We start from the raw sequence: 22097 nt of genomic DNA on the forward strand, positions 1-22097 counted from the left end.
CCTCCACATACAGACTTTGGACAGGTGATGTTTTGAATCCTCCAAGGCAAAGCCTCAGTCTTTGATGATGAATACTATCTAATAGTTTTAAATTACTTTTACAGGCTCCACCACAGATGATGGAGCCATAGTCAAGTTTAGAGCGGATAAGTGCTCTGTACAGTTGGAGGAGGGTTTTCTGATCCCCTCCCCACTTGAAATTTGAAACGACTTTCAGAAGATCAAGGGCCTTCCGGTATATATTTTTCAAATATTTTATGTGAGGTGAAAAGGTCAGATGGTGGTAAAAAATAATGACTAAGAACTTGGCTTCTCTTTACAACTTTAATAGGAGTGCTATCCAAAACTGGTTCTGGGTTTTTATGGGATTTGTATTTACTACAAAAATGTATGCAATTCAAACCAAACCAAACTAAAATCTTGTAAAAACTTTGAAGTATGGGGCTATGGCCTTTCAGTTTGCAATGAATAAACAATTTTGATATACAGGTACGTAACATAGCATGCTTCAAGTGAGCAGAGCTGCATTCAAGTCACCATGCGTCCCTTTTCCCTACACTTTGACTATGATTGGTTGGTTGGTTGGTTTGTTCTTTAACGCCGCACTTAGCAATATTCCAGCTATATGACGGCGGTCTGTAAATAATCGAGTCTGGACCAGACAATCCAGTGATTGACATCATGAACATCGATCCACGCAATTGGAATCGATGACATGCATCAACCAAGTCAGCGAGTCTGACCACCCGATCCCGTTAGTCGCCTCTTTCGACAAGCAGAGTCGCCCTTTTGATGTCACCAACCGTACCCATGGGCTTTCGGGGTAAGGGGTAAACCTTTACCACTGCAGTTATTACAAGGGTACGGTTAATGATCATTTTACCTTTCCGATACAACCAACAAATAAGGCGTGATATTAACTCTATACAATTTAAACCAATTTTATTTCCACAACACATACATATAGGTAGCTAAATTGCACATAAAGTGACATTAAAACAACTCACTTCCTTTATCATTGCAGTGTGAAAAGGCAATAAATGTAAACCAAACAAAGAACGAACACTGTTCTATGCCGCGCTGTGACTCATAATAGTGTCCACCATGTTTTCTATATATATCGTATGTAAGCTGGGTCATTGTCACTGTTTGTCTCGTATTTTCTCGTAGGCTCTCGCCACCTGGTAGATTGTAGTCTCGTCAAAATGGCGACCAACAATCATCATCCCAACCGGAAGTCCGTCGCTGAAGCCGGCGTTGATGGAGAGAGCAGGATGGCCGGTGCAGTCAAATGGCGAGGTGTTGGGGATCATGGAGAGGCTGACTTTCAGCAACTCTGGAAATGAATGTCATCCGTTGAAAGAGATAATCCCTTCAAATTTCAACAGCGGCCAAAAGTAATTGTAACTTCCTTAACCATTAAAGGAACTATCTGTTGTGAACCCAAAACAGGGACAGTAAAATGTCATGGTCCAACGAACTTGTGTGCTACAAGCTGACTATGACAGTTCGTTTTTGTGTATTTATGTGTATTTCTCCATTCGTTGAAAAATATGTTAGTTTCGATAGAGTGACAAGGATATTGTTTCCATTGTTTATAATAGATCTACGCTGTTTGGTTATATATTGTTGATGATTGTAAATAGAATGTTTAAACCGCTATCGGCATCGGTCGCATGCATGGAATCGGTACCGGTTTTTGACTTGGAATCGATAACTAAAGATTAATTTCGGTGAATATTTTCGTATTTGGAAGAGAGAGTTTAAGGTTGATTAGGACAGATAGTGTTTGCCCATTTGACTACATGAACTTTTCTTACAGGTCGCACTGTAGCCCAATTAGTGTGTCATTACGAACAGAATGGGAACGCGTGAATGATGGACACCTGCATCTGCAGTTCCTTGCTGAATTACGTCAATGATTTACCTGCAGGAGTTGCGTCTTTTCCGGGTAGTTTCGATGCCTTGTATGGTAAGGTGGGCATTACAATGACGTCATACTTTTCAAGAACACGGTCGTACTCAGACGTGAGCATCATGTTGAGGTTCTGCCCCTTGGCATAGAACTTATTCTGATAATTTCTGTTGATATACTCCGAGATGAGAGATACTGTCTTCATGACAACTGACATATCGTGGGGCCGAGCAGCGAAACCCCGATAAGCGGCCTCCTGCATCGATATTGGGTAGAATCCTTTCCAGAAGAAGCCAGTTCCTGGAAACAAGGAATCATATATTTCCTTAGTGGGACGATTGTGACTGTTACAGAAAACTGATGTACCTTAATTGACGCCATAAATGCACACTTCCCTCTTTCTTATCATATTGCAAGATGTGAACGTAAAGCCCATCTCAGAAGATTGATACGAAATTAAAAGTGGAAACAGTTTACCGTTGTAAAGAAACCAGTTTAACTGATGTTATGAATAGAGTCTGGACCAGACAATCTCGTGATTAACATCGTGCCCATGGATCCATGCACTTTGGATACGCTGGAATGCATCAACAAAGGCAGCGTGCCTGGCCACCCGATCCCGTTAGTCGCTTCCCACGATAAGCGTAGTCGCCTTTTACGATAAGCATGGTTGCTGGAGACCTATTCTATCCCGGAATCTTCACATGACAACTGTGTTAGGAAGGTATGTGGCACCTAATTTCCTATTTACACCTGGCACGCCATGGGTGGTCCATTAATGAGTGCAAACAATATCTCTTTATATATATGAAGCATACATGCTATACATACATTAATACATGAATATCAAACAATATATACCATTGCCCTTCACCATGCAATTGTAGGCGCCTTGCAGACAGATAGCGTTCCAGATGGCAGGACCTGAAAGATTGCATGTAAGACGTGTGAGCGGCAAAGTGTTTGTCCGTATTGGAGACCTGCATGGCCGTCTGCCTCTGAGGAACGGACAGGTCATAATTAAATATGAAGGTAATCTCGTGATACTGACCAGACACCAATCCGGAAGTGAACAATTAGTCTGGACTATTCGTCAGTTTTACTTTACATCGCGATGAACCTATAGTTATATGGAAAGAAAATGCAATAATTACGATACTGTCAGCATTCTATGAACGTGGTGTTACCATCCAGGGTTTGTGAGTGAGTTTGGTTTCACGCTGCTTTTAACAATATTCCAGCAATATCACGGTGAGGGACACCAGCAATTGGCTTCACAAATTTAACCCATGTGGGGAATCGATCATGGGTCTTCGGCGTGACGAGTGAACGCTTTAACCACAAGACTACTCCACCGCCGCCTTACCATCCCGATGTATGGGCAGTGATACCTCCTCCACCTCCGCCCCTGCTTCCTTCAGTCTATCCGTTTCTCTCCTCACTATCTCCACGACGTCAGGCTCCGTGCACACGTCAAACCCTTCCTTCAGCACGCCGATCTTCTTGCCGGAGATGCTCGCATTTACCTTGTATTGAGAATAAACATGACACTGAAGTCAACATTTCAGCAATATCCCATCCCGTGAACTGATAAGGCATGGGTCTGTCAGACCTATCGTCGATCGTAACTACAACGTTGTGATTCGAACAATCTGGATGTTGTATTGTGGATCAGGGTGATGTTGTAAAAAGCGATCTTGGCGCTAAGGTGATCGTTACCCCCATACCTTAACATGGACTTACGGCAGTCATAGCGCTAAGGTTGATTTGTATATTGGCACCCATGCCACATATCAACACTTAAGCCTCTCTAAGATTATGATTAGGAGTACCGATAGTCGTATCACTATGGGAGAGCCCAACGTGGTATAGATGTGGCTAATGTCAGCATTGGGGAACACAATGTTTCGTTAGGTGAGTGTATCCAGATACTCGAGACTAGAGTAAGTGAGTGAGTGAGTTGTGTTTAACGCCGCTTTTAACAGTATTCCAGTCATATCACGGCGTGTCAACTTAATGTGGGAGGAAAGCCTGAAGTGATGCAGGTCTCAGACGTTTACCACTTCGATGGAATCAACGAGTACGGCATGGTGCTGACAAACCTAGAAACATAATCGGGGCGAACGGGAATTCGAACCCACAATCATAGGTTTCTAGCGTGCCCAAGGGATGCGATTCTGCACAGCAAATCGCGGCACCTTAGACGACTGGGTAACCTGTGTCCCCTCGAGTCTAGAGACGTTCATTGCGAAGCAATAGCAAGGACGGTGGCTGCATCCGTTTCCATATCTGTACTTACAGACTTCTGGTTTGATATATTTTGCTTTTGGCCGCAATATGTCCGACATTTTACCTTTTTTCGTTTAGTCGCTGTTTCATACCATTATGGCAGGCCAGACATATTCCAAACAAGCGAGTCGTCTAATAGCTAGAGTAGTTTCCCTTTTACGAAGGACAATTACTCTAGCGAGTTGACCAGTGGTTTGCCGCAAAAGGCGATCAAGGACAGAAGTGAAAACTTCACGTGTAGGCAATTTTCTTTTTGCTTATATATATAGTTACGCCACTGTGGAAAAAACAAGCTTCTGTTGGAACAATATTGACTATTGTTACTGTTCGAGTAACTGGTCACTTACCTTACGTATTTTATATGACATTATATGATTATAGCGCCTCTGTTTTGGAATGGTAATAGGCTCTATTAGAAATAATTGCTATGCACTCAAAGCTCAAAGGCTCGCTCAACACAGTGTTTATTCCTAATACCTGATATTTACCATCCCCAAACTGTATCTCCTGAGGCCGACCGGCAACACACTTACCTGGTCGCTGTAGGGCGGGACTTTGAGGCCGACCGACAACACACTAACCTGGTCGCTGTAGGGCGGGACTTTGAGGCCGACCGACAACACACTAACCTGGTCGCTGTAGAGCAGGACTTTGAGGCCGACCGACAACACACTAACCTGGTCGCTGTAGGGCGGGACTTTGAGGCCGACCGACAACACACTAACCTGGTCGCTGTAGGGCGGGACTTTGAGGCCGACCGACAACACACTCACCTGGTCGCTGTAGGGCGGGACTTTGAGGCCGACCGACAACACACTAACCTGGTCGCTGTAGGGAGGGACTTTGAGGCTGACCGACAACACACTAACCTGGTCGCTGTAGGGCGGGACTTTGAGGCCGACCGACAACACACTCACCTGGTCGCTGTAGGGAGGGACTTTGAGGCTGACCGACAACACACTAACCTGGTCGCTGTAGGGCGGGTCTTTGAGGCCGACCGACAACACACTCACCTGGTCGCTGTAGGGCGGGACTTTGAGGCTGACCGACAACACACTCACCTGGTCGCTGTAGGGCGGGACTTTGAGGCCGACTGACATCACACTCTCCGGGTCACTGAATGGTGGGACTTTGAGGCCAACCGACAACACTCTGACCTGGTCGCTGTAGGCGGGACTTTGAGGCAGACCGACAACACACTCACCTGGTGGCTGTAGGGCGTGACTTTGAGGCCGACCGACACCACACTCACCTGGTCGCTGTAGGGCGGGACTTTGAGGCCGACCAACAACACACTCTCATGCTCACTGTAGGGTGTGACTTTGAGGCCGACCGACAACATACTCACCTGGTCGCTGTTGGGCGGGACTTTGAGGCCGACCGACAACACACTCACCTGGTCGCTGTAGGGAGGGACTTTGAGGCCGACCGACAACACACTCACCTGGTCGCTGTTGGGTGGGACTTTGAGGCCGACCGACAACACACTCACCTGGTCGCTGTAGGGAGGGACTTTGAGGCCGACTGACAACACACTCACCTGGTCGCTGTAGGGCGGGACTTTGAGGCCGACCGACAACACACTCACCTGGTCGCTGTAGGGAGGGACTTTGAGGCCGACTGGCTGTCTGGGGTCCCTACCTCCATCATATCCCGCTATCACCTACAATTACAGGTATAAAAAACGTTACTTTCTCCATGACAACTTCAGGCTAGTCAACGAAAATGCTGAGAATTTACATGTTTTCTCTTCGGATCCCGTGTATTACCATGAAATATGAGGACCGTAGTAGCCGTGCATTCGCCAATTAATTCTTTATATATATTGTTTGGGCGTTTTCTTATGATAGGTTGTAAGATTATACGAATCCCGCCCACCTCTAGCAATAAGGCGTTGTCTTCGACAGTTCTTGTCATTGGTCCAAGATGGTCCAGCGTCGTCTCGAGAGACATGGCTCCGGTGTAAGGTACCAGTCCATATGTGGGCTTCAATCCCACAATGCCACACCAGCTGGCTGGTATCCGGATGGAGCCGCCCTGGTCTCCTCCTATGGCGAGGTCAACAAGGCCCTTAGACACCTGTCGGGAGATGAACACATGGTTCTGAGTGATACATATTGAAACCGGACACTCCTGAAGCGCTCGTAAAATCTCCATCTTCATGAACAACATATTGTTCCGACAAAGAAATCCGAGAGCTATTAATTCGTAGTGATGCAAAAATAATGTCACGACAAAACACACACACTAATACACAACAAAGAAGCGAGAACATGGTTTCCTGAAGTTCAGAAAAGTGATATTTTCATTGCAGTGAACATACCACTTGATGTTTCACTGCAGTGACCATAACATTTCAAGGAACTATTGTCATACAAGAGTTACCTCCCTTAAACACAAACTGTTGACTTCCTTTCTCCGTTAGTTCCACATTGACAAGGCAAATTAATGACAGATGATCATAAATGGAATTAATATCGCTTCTTGTCATTTGTTTTTCTCTTGTAAATGTTTCGAAATAAACTGTTGATTTCGGAATTAACTCGTTTCGTTTCGCAAAGCGCCATTTTTGGTACTTAACAACTAGGTAACAACAGCGTGCTCGTAGATTTCTAGAATATTTGTGTTGTAGGTGATTTTTCTATATAATCATATCCAAATGTTTAATAAAGAATATTAGTGACCTCAAATAGTTTTTGTTACTTTTGTGAATAATTGTTCCAGATTTTGCAAACACAGAACTACTTTTTAAGTCGCAAATACAAGGGGTGGTGATACGTCCGTCGGTGCTAGGTAGGGAGAATTTACGTTTGAAGGATTTAAATTTGTAATAAAATAATTTAATCATGTGCTTAGTGAAATATCCTCTGCGTATTCCTTTCGGGTTTAACATCACAAAGAGAGCTTAGCGCCACGACGGAATATAATATGCATTGCTCAGGTTTCAGGTATAGGAGCCCTAGTGATACGACTCCCTAGTAACCTAGTCGGGCTGTCCACGTTAGAACTATTGTTCAATTCATGAACACTTTGAAGTGACGAAATAACATGTTTTCCACATTCGTCAATTAAAGGCGGAGCTCTGTATCCAAGCATCGTCCCCCAGGCAAGGGAGATAACTTACTATAAAAGTCCGGTTTCCATCCTTGCCGAACTAGGCTGAAATTTCGGAGTCATATCTTGTCTGGACAAACGAGTCTATGTATAGTCTAATCGAAATCGCGTGACAAAAGTACCATCCTGTTCGTAAAGAACGATGCGATTTTCGTGCATTTTTCTGTCCATTGCAGGATTTGCAAAACATGTCTTTGTCAAGTGGCCGTCTACAGATATTTTCTGAATCGTTTCGTGTATTTAATCAACTAGCTCCAGTGCCGTGTTACGATCCACTCGCGATGGATGTCCGTGAGGCAGGGCATGACAAACGTTCCTGTGATTAACTTTATCAGATCGTCTTCACTGGGCACCGCCATCTTGTTTGTAGGTGGAATCTAATTGGTCAATAGGAAGTACAAAGAAGGGGCATAGCTCGTGATAGCCAATAGTGGCGCTGCGTTCGAGCCATGACACTCTGGCCTAGTTCGTCAAGGGTGAAAATTGGACTTTATAGTCAGTTATCTCCCTTGTCTCGGGAAGACGTATCCCAGGATGCTGTTCAACTGTACACACCAGTGCTGCACTTCCGCCGCTTGACCCGCCTGTAGTCCTGGTCTCATCATACGGGTTCCTGACAGGGCCACTCGCGCACGTGAAGCTACTTCCGCTGACGCACTGGTTCTCAACGGACGTTTTGCCAATGATACGACCCCCTGTTGGGAAATGTTGCATGGTCAAGTTGCTTCAAGTTTCGTGAGATAATCGTGGTTAATCGAGACTGACTGTCCTTTTTATCTGGCGTTGACGTTTTCTATTATAGTGTTAATGTGGTTCCTATTCCTTTACCTGCATCGAGGATCCGTGTTACCAAAGTGGCATCGAACTCAGGTGTGTACCCTTCCATGAGAGCTGCACCGACGCCCATGGGGACTCCAGCCACAGCGACGCAGTCCTTGATGCCGACTGTTTTACCTGCCAGCTTGCCCTTGTCGGCGCCTTTGATATCACAACGACGATACCTACATACATGTTTAATATACGAAATGCAGAGAGTGCTTTTTTGATGAAACAAAGGGTATCGGCGTCATGGATTTCATACGGTATCACCATGTGACCTATTTGTCAAAAGGAAATCCTGCACTTCAAAATGAAAGGTACTTGTCATGTAAACTGAGGGGAAACTTGAAAGAACTGTTGGTAAAATTGATTATGCCTCTTTCACCATCAAAAAGTAGTCAGTGGGTGGGTTATTTTGGGTAAAAATATACTGGTTCAAGACTGTCGTTAGAAATGAATTTAAAACCACATGACCCCACCGTGTTTAAAATGTTGTAAGTTATTGATTTTCAAAGAAAAGATTTCTATATCAATCAGCAGTTGTATATTATGCCATTGTTTTATAATTTCTAAAAAACTTTATATGAAACTATATTTTTTAAAAAGAACCACGTAGAAGTAATCTTTAAGTGCTGATTAAGTGCAAATACAGTTCATGTTTTATGTAATCTCTCTCACTTAAATATTTTCATTTGAACTTCAAATTTATGATACGCCGTGATATAACTGGAATACTGTTAAAAGCGGCGTTAAACCCAATTCACTCACTCACTCACTCAAACTTATGATAAAAACAGCTGAGAGGTATAGTCTCTTATGCCCCTCAGTATATTTACGGAAATAAGTAAAATCGTTATTGTAAAATGAATATAAATACATTTTTCTAAAATAAAATTAGGAAAATGTTATCTTTTTATGCATACAAAATTTTAAAAATACATTGTTGTTAAATTAAAGGTACATATTATATATTTAAGAATATAAATACATTCGTCGTCGTGACCCGCAAACTTGGGTAGGTCAGGTGATCACATGTCACATGTACGTCTTTCATATAGTGATGTACATGCATCTGAGAAGGTGTATGCCCACAATATCTCAGTTCTGGGAATAACAAAGTGAGGATTGTTTTACGCCGCTTTCATGAATATTCCAGCAATATTACGACGGGATAACCAGAAATGGACTTCACACATTGTGGGAAAACGAATCCGGATCTTCGGCGTGACGTGTGAACACTTTGACCACTTGGCTACCCCACCGCCCCTGTGTGAATAGGCTGAAGCGACGCCTGTTATTACGACTTAAAACAAACAAATATTATAACTGAGATTACGCGACGACTTCCTTCAGTGTCTGCAAGGGTGATCAACAAGCTCCTTCCCAGCGCGTGACACCCTCGTTTTCACTCTCGGTATAGTATAGAGAGCTCCGGGAACGTACTATCGCTGTGAGGAGCTTGGGTGACCAATGTACAAGGGAGATCACTCTACAAGGGAGATCACTTACCACGCATTATAGGGATTGTCAGCCTGAGCCGGTTTGTAGCCCGGGGTTCGAGGATAATTTACCGGAAGTGAAGGTTCCTGTAGTTGGCATATCCTCGTTAACCCATCAGCTGTAACCTTGAACTGACCTTCAAAGAAACAAAGTGATGAATATTAGTGAGAAGTTAACACTTAACGCAACAGAGGCAATACTATCCCCATGTGGAGACTGAAGTCTCGTTAACAGCTGTCAACATTGACGTTAAGAGAGGTTGACATAACATGTATATAATTGTATGTTATTCAACGTCACACTACTTTATTTGTTTGCTGTTTAACGCCTCACTGCATATTCCAGGTATAATGGTCTATACAAAATTAGTCTTGACGAGACAGTCCAGTGATTGATATCGTGCGCATCGATCCACGTGAGTGGGATACGATGACCTGCATCACCGAGCCTGACCACCTGATACCTTTCATCGCCTCTTAGGTGGTGCAGGTCTCAGATATTTACCGCTTCGGTGAAACCCACGAGCACGGGCATGGTGCTGACAAACCTAGAAACATAATCAGGGCGAACTGGGATTCGAACCCACAATCGTAGGTTTCCGGCTTGCCTAAGGGACGCAACTCTGCACAGCGAATCGCGGCACCTTACACGACTGGGCCACCCGTGCCCCCAAACACTTTTGTGACACTATCAAGCACGTGTTTGATGATCGACAGTTGGCTTCCAGTTCCTCTGTGGAACATTTCAGTCTGAGGTCCTCAGATAGTTGCTGAAGCTCCTCGACAGACGGACAGCAGACGGCCGGGGAGTGGAATAAGTCTGTAGGAAGATAGTAGAAAATAAGAGCTGGAATATTGAGTTTGGTGTAAAACAAACAAACAAAGTGAATAAGATCAACAAACATCATAACACATGTGGGGTGCACGGTGTCCCATTCGTCTAAGGCGCCGTAGATCCACGCAATTGGGATACGATGACATGCATCAACCAAGTCAGCAAGCCAGACCACCCGATCTTACGACAAGCATAGTCGCCATTTACGGCAAGCATGACATCATGTCTGAGAATGTATCACTCCGGCTCTGCCAAATTAAGCTGTCACACCATGATATAACTGGAATAATGTCCGACACGGCGTTAAACCCAACTCTCTCACTCAAAGCTGCCTTTAATCCAAGTCACTCACTCACTCACAAGACATATACGTCCTGTTTCGTCAGACATGTTAACGCATGTCAGACACTTATGCTAACAGTCTGCGGAATCACAGTGTCAGTTACCCTAGACTGGTGGCCAAACTTTGGTTGCTGGTGATCTCGAGCCCATTTTTGTTTGTATTGTCATGAAAAGTCCAAATCTACGTTTGTAATAATCTTGTTGTTTTGCTGTCCTTTGTGTACAGGTTTTAAAGTCTAGATATGTGTACCATTAATATAGTCACGATATGGCTGCAATATTACCGACGTGAGAATAAAAAATAACTCACTCACCCACTTACTCACTCGACCGCCTCCGTGGTCAGAGGTAGAGCGTCCGCCCGGGGAGCGGAAGGTCCGGGGTTCAATCCCCTGCCGCGTCATACGAAGAGACGTTAAAAGATGGTACTTGTTTTTACCCTGACTAGCGCTCGGCGTTAAAGGGCTAAAACAAGGACTGGTCGGCTCGGAGTCAGTATACTGTGTCTTAGTGGGGTATTCATGTTTAACTGCGGCATGGTATCTCAGTGAGCTAGCACTATAAATCGGCATCAGTCCGGACAAGTACAAGCAGCCACACACACGCTCGTGCATGTACGTCGCTATATAAGTGCAATAATCTTGGACTCACTCACTCACTCACAAGTCAAATACTTTTCACATAGATTGTCGAACTGCCCCAGGGACAAAGGTGCACAATCACATGCTGACCTTCACCCAGAAAGGTCACACCTCTACTGGACCACAAAGCTGCAAATAGCTACGTCTAATAATCTCTACATGAACATGATAATGTCATAAAGCAGAAGAAGAATGATCAAGTTGAACAGTTGAACTGTGAGGTGGAAACGTGTTTTTAGGAAATACACGCGGTGAAACTCTTTGAATAACACATACCATTCACAGTTGATCTGGATCGCTGCTAAAAACATATTTAGCAGATCCTGCTGTAGCTAACAGAAATAGGACTTGGAGATAGTTGAGAAGACTAACTAAATATATAGGATTCGTTGGGTACAATGGTTTTGTGTGCATAGACGAATCTGGAGGCCACGTATCGACAGTATATGCAAACCAGGCAGATTCGGATATAACGAACACTGAATTTATTTCGGTTTATTTGTCATTTGGCCATTCATCACTCGTCACCTCAATTACCACTCGAATGGGATTGGAAAGGCATTCGCAACGTCTCATTTCGTCATATGGAGTTAACATAAACAAACTAACGCCCCGCTTGAAACACTCTCCTAAGTTGACAGACGATTGTATAACAACATTCCTGTACGTATGTATGCTATCCCTCCATGGACCGCCTCCGTGGTCTAGTGGTAGAGCGTCCGCCCGGAGAGCAGAAGGTCCGGGGATCGATCCCCTGCCGCGTCATACCAAAAGACGTTAAAAGATGGTACTTGTTGTTACCCTGTCTGGCGCTCGGCATTAAGGGGCTAAAACAAGGACTGGTCGGCTGGGAGTCAATATACTGTGTCTGAGTGGAGTATTCATGTTAAACTGCGGCATGGTATCTCAGTGGGCTAGCACTATAAATCGGCATCAGTCCGCACTAGTACAACAGCCACACACACACACACGTGCATACACGTCGCTATATAAGTGCAATAATCTTGGACGCGACGTAAAACCCAATTTCACCTCACCCACCCCTCCATGAGTGGCCAAGGTGCAGGGGCTATGGTCACTGAGGCATACGGGCAAGCGGTCAAGCGGTCACGGGAAGGTCAGTCTCCACACAGCCGGGTCAGTTACCAGTCACTGTGGTCTTGCGGGAAAAGTGGGTCGTACAGGGTTTGGAGTGGTATTTCTTTTTTTGCAGAATGTATTTCACTTAAGGTGGCACGATTTTACAACAGACTCTCAGGACAACGTGGCTTGTCTAACGGGTCGTAGTATGTGCAGGCTTAGTGGACATTACTGGGGCAGAGATTCTGATATTCACTCTATCGTTACATGGCCCATTTCCTGATGTTTGTTTATAATTTGTACATGAAACTCTAGCTCCTTAATGTAGCAGGAAAAGTACAAATCGTTTCAATAATTTCACATTTATACACATAATATTTTGACTGAAGAAGAAGATAACTGGTAACGTTTCGTTGGTGGACACACTCTTTTTCACCCCAAAAAGCATTTATCTGTGTAACTTTTAAAATAAATATAATTTCATTATATTCATTTTCATCCATTTCAAAAAACTGACCTAATGGAGTGGTATTTCAGTGATATATACAGCGTGAAGCTCAGACAGGTCGTAGACGTTTGATTCCAAAATTTTCGAGCACTTAAAAGGCACATATCCCGTAGGGATTCCGGGTTAAAATGGTTCCCAGCAACATTTGCTTGTCGTGTGAGGGGACAACAGTGAGTGAGTGAGTGAGTTGGGTTCAACGCCGCTTTTAACAGACTGAGTATTCCAGTTATATCACGGCGTGTCAGCTTAATGTGGGAGGAAAGCCCGAAGTGATGCAGGTCTAAGACGTTTACCACTTCGGTGAAACCCACGAGCACGGGTATGGTGCCCGCAAACCTAGAAACATAATTGGGGCGAACCGGGATTCGAACCCACAATCATAGGTTTCTGGCGTGCCCAAGGGACGCAACTCTGCATAGCGAATCGCGGCGCCTTAGACGACTGGCCACCCGTGCCCCCGAGGGGACAACATGGATTGGGCGGTCAAGATCGCTGACATGATTGATTGTATGTCATCATATACAAATTGCGTTGATCGATGCTCATAGTGTCGATCACTGGACTTTCTGGTCCAGGCTCGATTATTTACAATTTTCCATATAACTGGAATGCAGCGTTAGCAACAATTAATCAATCGATCAAAGGGGCGCAGATCTGGACAGATAATTACAAGGTCGTATAACACGTCATACCTAAACTCTTTATGTCTACCTATTGAATCGGAGACCGATTAAACATGGAGCAGATAATTAGGATGTGATGAGTATCAGTCATTTGTTGATAAATAGTAAGCGTCTAAATTTCGTACTAATTATATGGCTATAAGCACACTATAATATTGATTATAATAGTTGCCGTACAGTATATGCCCTGTCAATACACATCCATATCTAAACACCTAGCTGTATAAAACCCCTGTAACGTGTGCATATTAAACATACATGTATAACGCTGTTTCAAGTGATTTGAATGAGTGGGAAAATACAATACACATGTAATTAATACTGCGCCAAGAAAAGAATTCAGCGGTCGTTGTGGTGGTTTATCAAACTATATGCTTATGCATGTAACAGCGCTACGGAAACTCTAGAAGCTGGAAGAGCCGTGATACCACCTACCTGTTGCCTCCGCCATTGCTGAATGTTTCAAGGTGAAGGTCAGACGGTTTTGGCTGCGTAGGGATCGGGGATGTAGGGCAGGTGATGGTGTGTCGGAGTGAATATGAGGTCTCAATGTTTGGTCTTGCTTCTATTGACAGGAGGGGATATTTCGTTGTTTATAAAACTGACAAAAACATTCATATAATTATAAATTATACTTTTAAAAATAGAAACGCAATACGCATATTTGTGGCCATAAAAGCGAAATTAGAGGATCAAGAGGTCCAAAATAAAGAGGTAATAGTGTCGGTGACAAATCTCACGGAAAAAAATGATCACAACAAAGAAATGCAATCCATTAGTAGGGAAACACGTATGATTCGGAAAAACACACCAAGTGCATTAACACAATGGCAATGAAGCTGCATGTACTGCACGTGCAAAAAAAGTGCAGGGTTTTTGATTGCCTGGCATCTGCGTCAATCGAACAGTGACAGTTCAACAACATGTCAAGATTAACAGAAGTGCAAAGAAACAAGATCGTAGACCGCTTGCAGGCAGGGGAATCCCGATCAGCTGTAGCCAGGGTTTTCAATGTAGCGCCCACCACCACCTCGAGGCCATGGGATTGGTTTCAAAAGCATGGTTCAACACGTGATCGGCCAAGGTCGGGACGACTAAGAGCAACCACCCCTGCCCAAGATTGCTACATCCGACTGCGCCACCTACGTGACAGGACGACCAGTCTCCTCAACTGCATGCCAAATACCGTTTACAAGCAGCAGGTCTACGAGCAAGACGTCCTGTTCGACGTGTCATATTGAGTCGACAACGTCGTCAACAACGACTACATTGGTGTCGTCAACACAGGATATGGCCTCAACTGTGACGAAATGGCGATATGCAGGCAATAACAAATAGCTTCGTAATGTGTTGCGTCTGATCTTGCATACAAGAGACAGTGCCGAGATTGACAAACGCCACTACACGCAGTCTCCGTACGGTGCGTTATATCATGCGATCACCACCGCAGCGGGAATTAGCGTTTAGTAAAGAGAGAAACCCTTTATCCGATACTGTACTTTGAGGTGAGGTGAGGTGAAATTGGGTTTTACGTCGCGTCCAAGATTATTGCACTTATATAGCGACGAGCATGCACGCGTGTGTGGGGCTGCTTGTACTAGTCCGGACTGATGCCGATTTATAGTCCTAGCCAACTGAGACACCATGCCGCAGTTTAACATGAATACCCACTCAGACACTGTATACTGACTCCGAACCGACCAGTCCTTGTTTTAGCCCCTTAATGCCGAGCGCCAGACAGGGTTACAACAAGTGCCATATTTTAACGTGGTATGACGCGGCCGGGGATCGAACCCCGGACCTTCCGCTCTCCGGGCGGACGCTCGACCACAAGACAACGGAGGCGGTACCTGTACTTTGAAGAGGGAACACGGGAACGTTTAACGCGATTTGGTAATACCTCATGAACGTATGTGGGGTTACAGCTAAAACCATCGTTTACTATTTTCTGTCGGTACCATATTGTCCCCACTAGTACAACGTTGGGGCTTAAACTTTCGCCAGCAGGTACACATGTGGTATACATAGTCAAATGTATGCAAATGTTTGTAACTTCTATCAACCACGGAAGCCAATCAATGGCTTCACTGAAAATCTTTGACCGGTTCTGTGATTGCCACCTTTTGTAGATTTAATAACTGCAGTGTCATAACTTTCCGATATTTCCACTTCTCAGTTCAAGCGATACCACATGGCATTGCTTCATTGTCGGGATATCACGCCATACATCATTGTTCGTGAAGTCACCTACTGATAACACTCCGTCATTTGAACAATTGGTTGACGTCTTTAATGTTTTCTAAGGGGCTTACGATGACGATTAGTATTGCCACGAAACTACATACATGTACGTGGTCTGAGGGCTAAGCTACTACAGGACAGTACGGGGTCTGAGGGCTAAGATACTACAGGACAGTACGGGGTCTGAGGGCTAAGATACTACAGGGCAGTAGGGGGTCTGAGGGCTAAGATACTACAGGACAGTACGGGGTCTGAGGGCTAAGATACTATAGGACGGTAGGGGGTCTGAGGGCTAAGATACTACAGGACAGTACGGGGTCTGAGGGCTAAGATACGACAGGGCAGTACGGGGTCTGAGGGCTAAGATACTACAGGGCAGTACGGGGTCTGAGGGTTAAGATACTACAGGAAAGTACGGGGTCTGAGGGTTAAGATACTACAGGGCAGTACGGTGTCTGAGGGCTAAGATACTACAGGGCAGTACGGGGTCTGAGGGCTAAGATACTACAGGACAGTACGGGGTCTGAGGGCTAAGATACTACAGGACAGTACGGGGTCTGAGGGCTAAGATACGACAGGGCAGTACGGGGTCTGAGGGCTAAGATACTACAGGGCAGTACGGGGTCTGAGGGCTAAGATACTACAGGAAAGTACGGGGTCTGAGGGTTAAGATACTACAGGGCAGTACGGGGTCTGAGGGCTAAGATACTACAGGGCAGTACGGGGTCTGAGGGCTAAGATACTACAGGACAGTACGGGGTCTGAGGGCTAAGATACTACAGGACAGTACGGGGTCTGAGGGCTAAGATACTACAGGACAGTACGGTGTCTGAAGGTTAAGATACTACAGGACAGTACGGTGTCTGAGGGCTAAGATACTACAGGACAGTACGGTGTCTGAAGGCTAAGATACTACAGGACAGTACGGTGTCTGAGGGTTAAGATACTACAGGACAGTACGGTGTCTAAGGGCTATGATACTACAGGACAGTACGTGGTCTAAGGGCTATGATACTACAGGACAGTACGGTGTCTGAGGGTTAAGATACTACAGGACAGTACGGTGTCTGAAGGCTAAGATACTACAGGACAGTACGGTGTCTGAAGGCTAAGATACTACAGGACCGTACGGTGTCTGAGGGCTAAGATACTACAGGACAGTACGGTGTCTGAAGGCTAAGATACTACAGGACAGTACGGTGTCTGAGGGCTAAGATACTACAGTACAGTACGGTGTCTGAGGGCTAAGATACTACAGGACAGTACGGTGTCTGAAGGCTAAGATACTACAGGACAGTACGGTGTCTGAGGGTTAAGATACTACAGGACAGTACGATGTCTGAGGGCTAAGATACTACAGGACAGTACGGTGTCTGAAGGCTAAGATACTACAGGACAGTACGGTGTCTGAAGGCTAAGATACTACAGGACAGTACGGTGTCTGAGGGTTAAGATACTACAGGACAGTACGATGTCTGAGGGCTAAGATACTACAGGACAGTACGGTGTCTGAAGGCTAAGATACTACAGGACAGTACGGTGTCTGAGGGCTAAGATACAACAGGACAGTACTGGGTTTGAGGGCTAAGATACTACAGGACAGTACGGTGTCTGAGGGCTAAGATACTACAGGACAGTACGGTGTCTGAGGGCTAAGATACTACAGGACAAGTATAATAGTAGTTGTATTTTGTTAATCATCCACATTTGTGAAATGAGATAGTTAAGAAAACTGATCACTCTATAGCATCAGTGTTGGGACAGGGGCGGTCGGGTAGCTTAGTGGTTAAAGCGTTCGCTCGTCATGCCGATGTTCGATTCCCGACATGGGTACAATGTGTGAAGCCCATTTTTGGTGTCACTCGCCGTGATATTGCTGGAATATTGCTAAAAGCGGCGTAAAACCATACTCACTCACTCACTACAGCTGACTTGCCGGACATCACGTGATGAGTTGTGTTGTCTTCCAGCTTTTGATGACGGTATACCACGTGGGTTAAGGATGGCATTCTAGCCATGCTGTACTTGGTGCAGTGGCTGTAGGCGAGTCAGCATGCCCCGCATCACCGCCCTCTTGTGTACTGCCATCATCATGTCAGGTAATTCTTCCATACAGCTGAAATAGCGGAATCGTGATATGTTCCCATTAATTGAAATACACGATTCGTTTTAGTATTTAGTATTATGGGGATAACGGACAAGAATAGTTCCCCCCACTCATTTCTTGCCCCCATGAGCGAAGACTGTTAACAATCAGGTGTGTCCTGGTTGACCGGCCCAGATATTTACAGGGCTTTACGTGATGTAAATTGTCATTCAGGTCCAGATATTTACAGGTCTTTACGTGACGTGAATTGTCATTCAGGTCCAGATATTTACAGGTCTTTACGTGATGTAAATTGTCATTCAGGTCCAGATCTTTACAAGTCTTTACGTGATGTAAATTGTCATTCAGGTCCAGATATTTACAGGCAGCTGTAATGAAGCATTGTTTTCAGGTCCAGATGTCTGCATGCCTATGTGGTATAGCTTGTGTTTCAGGTCCAGATCTTTACAGGCCGCCGTAATGAAGCATTGTTTTCAGGTCCAGATGTCTGCATGCCTATGTGGTATAGCTTGTGGTTCAGACCCAGATCTTTACAGGCCGCCGCGATTTAGTTGGAATATTGTTGAATGAGTATGACAACCTTCAGTCGCTCTCTTTAGCTCTTTAATCCTTGTCCAAGAGTTGTGTAGAGAATAGATTGATATCGTATAGAGTGCCCGGTGTTATAAACACCTACTCACATATACAGTCTGCATTTTGCATTGAATCGGTTTCTTTAAAAATTACATAATTTGTAAACACTCTTTATTATGAATCACAGTATGTACTCCACATACACACAGAATGTGAAATGTTAGTGAGTGAGTATTCCAGTTATATCACAGCGTGTCAGCTAAATGTGGGAGGAAAGCCCGAAGTGATGCAGGTCTCAGACGTTTACCACTTCGGAGAAACCCACGAGCACGGGTATGGTGCTGACAAACCCAGAAACATAATCGGGGCGAACCGGGATTCGAACCTAGAATCATAGGTTTCTGGCGTACCCAAGGTACGCAACTCTGCACAGCGAATCCCTGCGGCTTGACGACTGGGCCACCCGTGCCCCCGTACAATGTTACAACGCACTAAGGAGTCGACTACAAAGTGGAATGGTTGTGTTGTCAAGCGGAGGAACCGGTTTGATTTCCTGATGCATCTGAACTACGTCCCTCACTCCCTCCATCCCCATTGGATGAAAACCAGCGAACCCGTTTACCCCTATTTCTGAAATCAATACTGCATCGTGATTTGCTGACATGTATCAACATAGTTCTTCTATGTACACGCGTTAGTGCCAACTCGTGGCGAACCTGCATGTTTTCATAACTGACATCAACACGAAATGTATGTGAAAACATACAAGTCATTGCTGGCATTTCTCCACATATTTCAAGGGGCATGTGTTTGTCCATACTGGGGTCACCACGTACACATCTGTCACAGAAACACGTGACATTAGACACCTGTGCTTCAACTCTGATGGCGTGTAAACAATATGCGAATGGAAGTATTATCAAAACAGCAGTTGGATTCAATTAGTCCGGCTTCAATAGTTACGCCGTTCTTTATTTTATAAGACCCGATTATGAGCTTTCCATTTGAAAGGATTTTGTTTTCGAAAACTCAAGAAAATGCTTACATATTTTTTTTAAAAATCAATATTTTGAAAGCCATAAAATGACAGAAATAATTGGTCCTCTTTTGTCAAAAAATGGCCCAGGGGACACAGAAATTATCTGCTATCATGGAAACAACTTCAAATCAGTCTGAAGTACTTATAGATAACCCAGGGTCATAATGTAATATTTAGTATTGATCCTTTGTGGTGTTATCCTAACTTCTTATGTATCTGTTTATATAGTATATAGAATATTGTCTCCGTTTCTACTTGGAACGTTTGCGCAATAAAAAATCTTGTATCTTGTATGTTTGGATTGTGTGTGTGGAAAACACGCTTTTATTTATTTATTTTTGATATTTGCATGACACCTGCGTATATGTAGATATGTTTCTCCATGTTATGACAACTTCACCAGTATTTAATAAAATGCATTTTCTCGGGGTTGAATAGGTTTGGAATATCAGTTCTTCAACCACAGGAGAACACGTGCATCCACAGCATTTTATTTCGTGAAATTAAGGCAACTACATTATGGTACAAGGCGTTAAACAACAAACAACAAACAACATAATGGTACAACTACATCCATGTCCACGTGGCACCTTGAAGATGTTAGTCAGCCAACATGCCAGGCTGACTCTCACAAGCATTTTAACTTTAATTACCAATCAAATCACTGTCGAACTGCCACGTATCGTGTTATGGTACACGGATAGTCAGCCTGCTGTAGTAATATAAAGAAAAGCGACAAATCCCTTTCCATGGTCATACAGAAACCAAGGTTCCTCCAATGCTGCAACCAGGAAGTCGCTGTGATGCTGGATAGTAAATGTTAATTCTCCTTCGCGGCTTCTTGTCCTGCAGAGGTCTCATGGCTTATTCAGGTCGTATGTAAATGAATAAACAAACGACAAAATCCTTTCAATATTCACAAGAAATCTCATTTGTGCGATTCCGACTTTATCTCTGTGTACTTCCTGGATCCAGATAAGAAGCTTGTTCATTTACCTTTGTCATGTGAAATGGTGGTGTTATATAGATGACAAATAACTTAACAAAATAAAATGAGTTCCTTTCTGAGATTGCTAAAAGGATTTTTGTTTTTTGAGAAACAATATGGTATTAAATTCACTTGGCTTAAATACGCTCTGTAAATATAAAGAAAATCTTTCTTTGATTGTCATGAGGATTAAGGATTTGAAACAAGGATTTGGTGGTACATTTGCTGGACCCAGCAATATATCTCTCTTTGTTTGATTTTTTATGAAGCTTTTGAATCCAGTACAAAGGAGGTATGATCATGTATCCAGATTTTAGAGTTGATAGACCTGATGCGTGTTTTGGGCAGAGTCTTTCTCCATTAACACTCTGGCCGAATATGTTGCAGTGTTTGATATGTCACTTATACGAAGTTCATTTTGCAACAAATGATGTAGATATGATCACATATGATGGTGATGTTTCTGACGCCTTTTTCAGTGGGAACAAACTATTTTGTACAGAATCTAGTATAGACATGTTCATGACCTGTTTATAAGTTCAGGTGTTTATAGAAGTTCGTGGTTGTGTTCAACTATTTTTGGACTATATTTTGTAATATATATTACTTATACTTAATGCAATGTATGTTGTTAGATTCTTCAAGTCTTCAATCAAAGTCTGATTTGTATTTTCATCGATTCTATTCTTTAAAACATACGCACAATCAAAATTGGCAGTAATACAATCAAGCTATATTGACCTTGACATTGCCATAACTATTGAGGCTTACCTTCATATGTAATAGTCTTTTTATAGGCCCGTTTTATAGGCAATACTTAACGGTCAATGTGTCGCCGTGCGTGACGTCTTATGTTTATATCGGTATACTGCCTGAGAGTTATTTTTTTTAAACTTTGAGTATGCACGTGTACACACACATTGTCAGGACTGTGTCTCCTATTTAAGTAATAAACGACGAGTGTGAGTTGTTTCTCGTACAATAAAACACTGCAGGGAGAATAAACCATGAGTAAACACTTCCACCCGTCGTGTATTTCTCATTTGAGATATCAACCTGATGTACAGCCTCTTCAGGGATGTTGTTAAAATGTACAAGCTTTGAACATATTTACACAACTTTTAATAATGATGACTCCCTAATTGAATCCGACCTCGGAAATGTCAGACAAGTCCATTTCACGAACAGGTGGGTTAAATTTATTCTCACAAACCCCTTCATCTGTACCTTTTCTTTTAATACTGGTTGTCATATTTCTCCCACTTTGGGATGCGATCGTTCGGCCACTGCGTTCTTCTGCGAGGACCCGTGAAATCCGGGGTAGAATAGGTCTTCAGCAACCTATGCTTGCCGTAAAAGGCGACTATGCTTGTCGTAAGAGGCGACTAACGGGATCCTGTGCTTTGGCTCGCTGACTTGGTTGA

The 22097-nt window shown here is 43.9% G+C and overlaps 1 protein-coding gene across 2 annotated transcripts; it reads right to left on the reverse strand.

Moving 5' to 3' along the window:
* Positions 1 to 925: 925 nt before the first annotated feature.
* Positions 926 to 10120, reverse strand: LOC124113480 (amidase-like). Of its 2 annotated transcripts, XM_046473838.2 has the most exons (9): positions 9647 to 10120; positions 8147 to 8319; positions 7874 to 8013; positions 6083 to 6283; positions 5793 to 5867; positions 3282 to 3441; positions 2777 to 2839; positions 1928 to 2215; positions 926 to 1336 (listed from the first exon to the last, which is right to left on the reverse strand). In XM_046473838.2, exons 2-9 carry the CDS (start codon positions 8223 to 8225, stop codon positions 1143 to 1145), a joined length of 1200 nt encoding a protein of 399 aa, XP_046329794.1. In that variant the 5' UTR covers positions 8226 to 8319; positions 9647 to 10120; the 3' UTR covers positions 926 to 1142. The 2 variants fall into 2 exon arrangements, with proteins under 2 accessions (XP_046329794.1, XP_046329795.1); XM_046473839.2 differs by lacking the exons at positions 7874 to 8013; positions 9647 to 10120 and having other exon boundaries at positions 8147 to 8234.
* Between the last annotated feature and the right edge of the window lie 11977 nt (positions 10121 to 22097).

This window comes from Haliotis rufescens, unplaced genomic scaffold (genome assembly GCF_023055435.1).
Source record: "Haliotis rufescens isolate VD_foot unplaced genomic scaffold, xgHalRufe1.0.p SCAF_16, whole genome shotgun sequence".
NCBI lineage: Eukaryota > Metazoa > Mollusca > Gastropoda > Lepetellida > Haliotidae > Haliotis > Haliotis rufescens.

Bases quoted from the DNA above. Each gene is read 5' to 3' on its own strand.
- LOC124113480 (XM_046473838.2), bottom strand. From the start codon at position 8,225: ATGGGCGTCGGTGCAGCTCTCATGGAAGGGTACACACCTGAGTTCGAT. The intron at 3,442-5,792 runs GTGAGTGTGTTG...TCTCAATACAAG, and splicing joins TCCCTCCCTACAGCGACCAG to GTAAATGCGAGCATCTCCGG. The intron at 2,216-2,776 runs GTATATATTGTT...CCTTGTTTCCAG, and splicing joins TTGCATGGTGAAGGGCAATG to GAACTGGCTTCTTCTGGAAA.